This window comes from Lactuca virosa, chromosome 6 (assembly GCF_052849685.1).
Source record: "Lactuca virosa cultivar CGN04683 chromosome 6, Lactuca_virosa_CGN04683_v6, whole genome shotgun sequence".
Lineage (NCBI taxonomy): Eukaryota > Viridiplantae > Streptophyta > Magnoliopsida > Asterales > Asteraceae > Lactuca > Lactuca virosa.
This window is the reverse complement of record NC_136431.1, coordinates 246,303,081-246,311,234: the sequence shown is the minus strand read 5'-3', so window position 1 is coordinate 246,311,234 and position 8,154 is coordinate 246,303,081. Positions and strand designations below refer to the sequence as shown.

Genomic DNA, 8,154 nt, shown 5'->3' with positions numbered 1-8,154 from the left:
GACAGAGCCAGAGGTTATCGGCCAGGGTGGGCCAGCGTGGACAGAGGATCGTGTCAGGGAGATCATCCGCGATGAGGTGTTAGTCTTAGTCAAAGGACTTGTTGGTTTGAGGTTTTTACCTTGGTTTTGATTTAAGGGCTTTTGGTGAATTGATAGTGTGAGGAGTTCATGTTTTCTCTGACAACTGATTGAGGTGAGTTCTTCCTCACTGTACTCAGGGGTCGAAGGCACCAATGTCGGCCGTCTGGACTTTGTATGTATCTTGGTACATAGAATGTGGTATGCTGTAGAGATTGGATAGTCGGTAGATCTGTATGATTACCTGTTTTGCTGGTTATTATTTGTTATATGATTATGTGTATATGTCCACATATCGTGATGGGCTGGGTTGAGGCGGTCCTCCATTGTGTTGAAGGTCAAGATACCTAGAGCGGTCCGGTCAGGTCGTAGGCCCGTAGAGCGATCCAGATAATCTGTAGGCCCTACTAGGCGGTCCAATCCGACTGAAGGCTCGTATATGCATGTCGTTATCTGTTTGGTTATGTGTGGTATTTTGGGGGAAACTCACTAAGTTTTGGCTTAGAGTTTGATTTCATTGTTTCAAGTACATCAGATGATCGGGGCAAGACGAAGGTGTGATTGTACACATCATCTTTGAATATTATGTTGATTGGCGATTTTGGGATACTCTGATATGACTATGTTCTTGAAAACAATGTTTTGTATGGTTTGTGGATTATTAAAGGGTTTTAAAAACAAAAATTTGTACTATGATTTTTTGGATGTTACAATGTTTTAGTTCCATTCTTTTTGTCATGACGATTATGGTTGTACCGAAACCTCACAAACATTGTTCAAATGAGCTATCGATGTTTAGAAGTCCAAAAATACAAAATCAAATGTTAGGAAGAAAAGAATTTTTTTTTATCACATGTAATACAAGAGTAATACAACCATGTTTCCGCAAAACAAATACATATTTTTTTTCAAAAGCCTAAAGAAAAATATTGTCATCATTTTGATCATCTATACTATGGGGTTATAACGCATCTCTTCTTTTATGTATTTGGTGCCGAAGAAATGAAAAACCATAATTGAGATCTCATGTTAAAACGTAAAAATCATCTTCCTTGTGCTTTGTCATCATAATATGCAACTCATGTTAGCCAAAAAAAAAAAAGGATCAGTAAAGACGTTCATAGATGACATTTACCCTACTACGAGGTTGTTAACTATATATTCTTGATTCTAAAAATATGGTTTAAATATGTATTGTGTGTATGTGTATGTATGTGTGTACACCTACACGTACATACGTGTGTATAGTTAAAATATATTTTAAAATTTTAGTTTGTGAGAATGGTCGACTCGGCTAATACTAACTCATTTCAAAAGTAATGTCTTGATGCGGTGTTAGATAACTTGTGGTCCACTTGAAGGTATCGGAACAAAGTTGTCTTTCAAGAAAAATGCCTCGAGCGACATTCTTATAGATGGTGTTGTGTTGTTTCCGTTTTTATAGATTCTAGATAGATGTAAAAGGATGTCATTAAATCGGTTTCTTTAGGTATCGAGTCTTATTTGGGCTATCTCCTTCGTTTCATCATTTGTTCTTTTTGCTAGATCATTGCTATTATTTGTGGACCATTATTCAAAAGAATAAATTCACAAGTTTCTTTTGGTTTGATACATAATATTTTTAACATGTTAAAATATTGATCAAGGTTCATGTTCTTCTAACCACCAATCGAATATACGTATTTGATCAAAGTTGGTATATGATTTCCATTTATGATTTCGGTAACGAACTGGAACAAGATAATATATCATTAGTGTACTTGTATGTTTGTATGAACAAAAAAGTGGCAAGACTATAAAAGTCTATTAGTGGCGTTTGATGTTGAGTTTGAAAATCACTTTCATTTCATGACTATAAAGACATTGCGATTTATCTTCACATATTGATCGTGGGACCAATTGGTGAAAGCTCCAAGGGATTACACATTAAAATTGTTCTTTTTGCCTTTTAGTTTCTAGTTAAACCATGATATGATAATGTAGAAAAGTTAAACAAGAACGAACAAATGAATAGTTAACAAGTACGATTGTATCCCCTCTCCATCTACTACGTCTGTAGTCGTTAATACATGTTTTAAAAAAATTTAGAATAAAATTTTAAATATATATAATTCTCAACCCCCAAAATATAAACTATAACCTAACGTTGTAAATTTCTATCCACTTTCATAGATTTTTAGTTAGGTATTTTTTGAAAACTATTAAACCGATTAAAGCTAAAATCTATAGAGTCGAACCAAACCAGATCAATAAATAGTGAATGGGTTCGGATCAAAACACGTGTTTTGGTTTAGTTAAAATTTATTTGCAATTTAGTTTAAAAAAAAATTAAAAATTGTAAGCATTTACAACCCCTAGAAATAATCAAATTTGTGTGTTGTTCCATTGGGCATTAAGTTATGAGTGAAATGAATGTGGGATGTGAAAGGTACGAATACGATCGATACTGAACGCCATGCATATATCATCATCTTCACCAAATTAGCAAAAGTTTGAGGTGATTGCAGTGAAATTAATGTCGCTGTTCTGTGTTGAAGTGAGAGAGATCTAGAGAGAGAAGATAAAAGCTAAAAATGGAGCCTAACGAAATTAAGGAGAAGGTGACAGAAGATAGCTCTGCATGTCTAACACGTCTTCCTGATTCTTCTTCTGGTATCGTCATCACCTCTCTCTCTTTCTCTCTCTGCATTAAATTTCTTTTGTTTTTAATGGATTCGTGATGTCTGCGTGTGTAATGTGATATGAGTTTGTTAAATTTTGAAGAAATCAATTGAAAATGATGTAACGAGATGAAGATGAGAATGATTTAAATGTTTGGATATGGATCGATGTCGAATTGTTAGAATCGAACTGGAAATTAAAGATATTTAACATTAAGATGGATCTGAGACTGAGAAAGAGTTAGAGATTATGATCACAAGGATTTAAATTAAAACAAAATTAATTACTAGCTAAAGAAGACTCAGACCGATCGAAATTCCTACAGAAGTTGAGAATTAAAAGACCGATGGAATGAATTTCTGTTGCTACGAAAAATTAGGGTTTCTTACCAATTGTGTGCTTGTTATTATGCATCCAGACCTTGAGAACATGGCGTTTGACGCCGGTCTCCGCGCAGAAATGTTGTACGGCGGCCTCGTCTTGTTTCTGGATCCGCCACCCTAACGTCTCGGAGAACGCCAGCATCCGGTCCTTCTGATCCTGAGTGAATTTTGTTCGGAAACGCTTTCTTGAACCGCTTCCACCGCCGACACCGCCACCGAGTCCGCCTCCACCTCCGCCTCCGCTTGAGCTAGGATTTGAGATCTCTTCCAGATCCTCTCGGGATGTAGACGGTAGAGCTAGCGGACGCTGGTGGTGAGAAGACGGAGCCGGCGTCATATGCAAGTATCCGGTCGGTCGGTGATGAGGATGGTAGTATGGCGGTGGTGTCATGTACTGATGCTGTAACGCAGCCTGGTGCTGCTGCTGCAGCTGCTGATGTTGTCGTTGTTGACCTTCGATCTCCTTACGATGGAAGTTCCGATGACAATTGCAGGCGGCACATTTAAGTGCATCCAAAGTACCTTCATCTCCGGCAGCCATAAACTCTCCACAACCATCCACCGCGTGTCCGCCAATGCCTACAGCGTGGTTCTTTAAACACTCCCGATACCGGAACCCACCACCACCGCCTCCGCTTTTCCTCACTTCCCTCCCCCTACCTGAATTCCCAACCCCATCGTAATTTCCCGGCGGAAGCTGAATTCCGACCTCCTCTTCTTGTTCCTCGTGTTCATCAAACTCCATTTTTTCCTCCGATCTCTTCTCAGTTTCCTCCACCGAATTCTTCTTAAACAAAAATTACATCAGCAAAACGGGAACAGTATAGTAGCACAGCCTAGCAGGTCACCGTCAATAATTATACATATATACTCAAATTGATTAAGAACAATTAGGGTGAAAAAGGCAATGGTGGGTGATGTAAGGTTGATCAGAAGTGAAAGGATAAGTGAAAGAGGAGGGTGTGGACATCAATTAACCCCTCGCCTGCAAAAATAAAGCAAAAGTATGTGTTTTTTAGTGAGTGAGAGAGAGAGAGAGAGAGAGAGAGAGAGAGAGAGAGAGAGAGAGGTGTCTTGTTTTGAGCAAAAATATTTCAGGTATGTTCCGGTTAATGGAGGAAAGTTGCCACCGGCGATTGCCGGTAATGATCTGCTCCCTAAGGCTAGGGCATCACATTGTCCGACCTTTATTGCTTATTCCACCCTTAAATTATTTGGTATATCACTATATCTTAGTTTTTGTTTTTTGTTTGTTTTATTTTCTTGATCTTGTATTTTTTTTTATTGTTTTTTTTGTCATTGTTATTATTGTTATATATTATTACTAGATTTATAAAAAATTAAATACTAATACCAAAATATTTTTTATTAATTTTCCATTGCAATTGTTTTGATTTTTTTTATTACGAGCGATTTTTTGTAAATGATATTATCAATCGAAAATGCAAGTTATAAAAAATAAACGATTAAACGTATGAATTTTTGTAACGTTCGATAAATTATCAGTCTATGTCACATTACTAACGTTCGCTGAGATAAATATTTGGTTGATGATGCATAATAATGTAGTATCTATGTTTTTTGTTTACTTGTTTTTCATAGTTATTTATATTTTTTCATAAATTTAATTAATTAATCGGGCAAACTTCACATTCACCTTATTCGCAATCTCACTCTCACCTTCACCATAGGGACAATTTGATTTAAAAAATGAGATAATAATTCGGGGGAAATTTATGTATTCAATTGTTCGTAAAACTAAAATACAAATTAAAAAAAAAAACATTTTTAAAGTACAAATATCTTAAAAATCATAAAATTAAAAATTAAAAAAAAAAAAAAAACAAAAAAAAAAAAAAAAACAAACTATAATGATAATAGTTATAAGAGAAAATTACAAAAATCGTCTGGTTATATACTCATTTTGAATCATATCTCAACTTTCCAATTTGAACGTAACTCATCCTTAAACTATTTTCTTGTTGTGCATAGGGTCCCGTGTCTCAACGTCGTTTGCTAGAGTCGTTAAGTTATACCATTTTCCAAGCACGTGATGGGCAATTTGGTCTTTTAAAATATGTTTCATTTATTAAATAGAGAAATAAGGTAGACACGACTCTTCTGTCTTCAAAGTTGTTCTCTCTTCTAGGTTTTCTTTCTCCCATTATCGCCATGGCTATTTGTCTTTGTGCAAGGGTTGCGATAATCAAAACATCCTAGACATCTCTCAATCCCAGTCGCAGGTTCTATGGATGCCCACTACCAGGGTCAATTTGTTCGTTCATTAGTTGGGTGGACACCTCAATGTGTGCAAGGGAGACAACTATAATACCTGGATTTTTATGATCCATGAATGTGCTTTGAGATTTTGTTCAAAAGCTGAAAGATGAAGTTCGTAGGCTAAAGCAATACCTCTTTTCAGTTGGATTTTATTTTTAGTGTGCTCTAAACGTATAAGTGACCTAAAAATGCCAAACGTTTTGTTGCCTTAAAATGACCATGGAAGGTATTATGTTAAATTGGTCATTGTTTTTTGTTTTGTAATGGCAAAGTATTATGTTTGTTTGTAATGATTTGTAATGGAAAAAGTGTTATTTTTATATGATTTTTAATTGAAAAAACATATCTTTTGTTGGATTTGTACTGGAAAAATTGTTATCCAATTGTATTGAGACACACTGTGTTTCTATTGACATTGGACAACTTCTTTTAAACCAACCAAAATCATATTTGCAAAACTAAAGAAATCGTTTCTTGTAAACCAAAATCATAATATTAAACCAAAAACATTTATAAACCATAAATGAATCCATTCCCAACAAATCTAAAATTGCATAAACCATAACATTAAACCCAAATCATTCATTGTTTTGACATACTGGCATTAAGACAAAACAAAAACCACAACCAACCATAGGTACTAGAAATCAAAACATGAACTAAACCATAAAGCAAAGTGTTTAGGCATATTGCGAGTAAGAAAAAAAGTAACAAACACATTAGCATTAAACAACTAGTAGAACCATCAATATGACAATGTTTGTCTACACATGTTGCCTTTTTTCCACCACCATATTGTTTTACCTTCTTACTTCTTACTACCACCAGATGTACCACTAACACCTACTGATGTTGGTTGACCCTTACGTATCCTTGAGTTATAACTGATGTTGTTACACGGTGAGCACTTGAATGACTTTCCCTATCTTGATAACTTGCCAAACATTACCATATCTCACCATACATGATCCTCACAACTTCATCCACCCCTTCCTTTTTTTTGGTCTTCCAATTTGTTTGTGATGATGAGGTGGGGTCAAGACTGTTGGACATTATGACTTGGGCCACATATTCTTTCCATTTATTGGATTTATTTTGAAATGGTACATCTTCTTCCAAGTATCTAGCCAATAAACTTTGTGTAATTTTTAGGTTTCCCATCACCCTCTTTGTTCTTCGACATATCCCAAAGTGTGGCAATAGCATGTTTACAAGGTATCCTAGTCACTTCCTACCTTTTACATGTACAAGACCTCTATTTCATTTTCAACTACAAACTACTCATACAAATGACCTGTCGCTTGGTATTTATGACCACCATTGAAAGCCTCAATACACTTAAAAGCCTTTATTTTGTTATCACCCATCAGTTTTGGCCAGTATGGTGTTAATGGTCCATTGCACTTTTGTATTTCCTTTTAGACAATTGCAAACCTCTTCATTAAGTATTCTCGGATACATTCTAGAGCAATGATTATGGGTTTGTCTCTCCCTTTAAGTAATTGGTTGTTAAGGATCTTATACATATTGTTTAGTACGACATCACATCTTTCCCTTCCTGATAAAATAAGATTATGTTAGAAATTAATAGACTCAACCGGTAAGAATAAAAAAATATCATGTTTAATAGGGCATCACATTTGCATTGTATGGCATTTAAATGGATTGGAATCACAACACAATTTAAATTTCAAAACTACCCTCCAGTACTACTTGCGATGTATAGCATTTAAAAAGAACTTCTATATCATTTAACCCTTCATACCTGAGAAATGTGATCTAGACAAATGATGGGGAGGAATTCCTTTTAACCATTCATACACATCCTTATCCAAACTTTTAATCTCTTCCATAGCATTATTAAAATGTGGAACTGTATAAGTTCTAGCACACTTCCATAGTAGATCCTTGAACATATTTGCTTTCTAATTTACCCTCATATTCTCATGTATATGTCACAAGCACTATTTATGTGTTCTACCCTTGGGAATATATTTGCAATTGTTGGGATTACTCACTAATAAATAACTAAAATGTTAGATAACTTCATAATTTAATGTGATTAATTCTTATAAGTAAAAATATTAAGAAATAGTACTTAAGTAAATACCTTTTGCCTATCAGAAACAAATGTGAAGTTTGAATTTCTTTGCAAATCTATGTCATCACCTAAGCAAGATATGAACCATGTTTAAGACTTTATATTTTCAGCCTCTATTTTCCATAAGCCACAGGATAGATTCCATTCTTAGGGTCAACACCCTACAAAAAGACAATTGTAACAATAAAATCAAATTTCAAGAAAATAGGTGAAAACAAATTCAAATGTAAAACAATAAAATTAAAGGAAATAATTATATCATTGTAGTTAATATTTGGGCAAGTTAAGGCCCCTTCATAAAGCACCCATCTAGACCCAACAAGTCTCTTTTTCCTACCTTAAACCCCTTCTTCAAACTTCCAGTATATATGTAAATCCCCCTTAATACTCTAGTCTCCATGTTTGACATATCCTGTTCTTATTCAACATCAATCTTCACAGTCGTATCTTCATTCATAGATTGCAATTCAATGACACAGTCTCATAATAACACATACTGTATCTTCTAATCACCCATAACTTGATTGTATGCTTTTTTTTCTCTAAAAACCTTCATCCGAGATACTCCTATCTCATACTTCCTTTACAAATCTTCCTGGAGAACCTACAGAGGTATGGTGGGGTTCCTCTCGATCTGATTAACGATCTTCT

The 8,154-nt window shown here is 34.9% G+C and overlaps 1 protein-coding gene across 1 annotated transcript; it reads right to left on the bottom strand.

Moving 5' to 3' along the window:
• Window positions 1-2,929: 2,929 nt before the first annotated feature.
• Window positions 2,930-4,297, bottom strand: LOC145119889 (zinc-finger homeodomain protein 2-like). Its single transcript, XM_079055655.1, has one exon. It carries the CDS (start codon window positions 3,865-3,867, stop codon window positions 3,115-3,117), a length of 753 nt encoding a protein of 250 aa, XP_078911781.1. The 5' UTR covers window positions 3,868-4,297; the 3' UTR covers window positions 2,930-3,114.
• Between the last annotated feature and the right edge of the window lie 3,857 nt (window positions 4,298-8,154).

What these genes read in the sequence shown, in the direction of transcription:
- LOC145119889 (XM_079055655.1), bottom strand. Translation starts at nt 3,867, where the DNA reads ATGGAGTTTGATGAACACGAGGAACAAGAAGAGGAGGTCGGAATTCAG.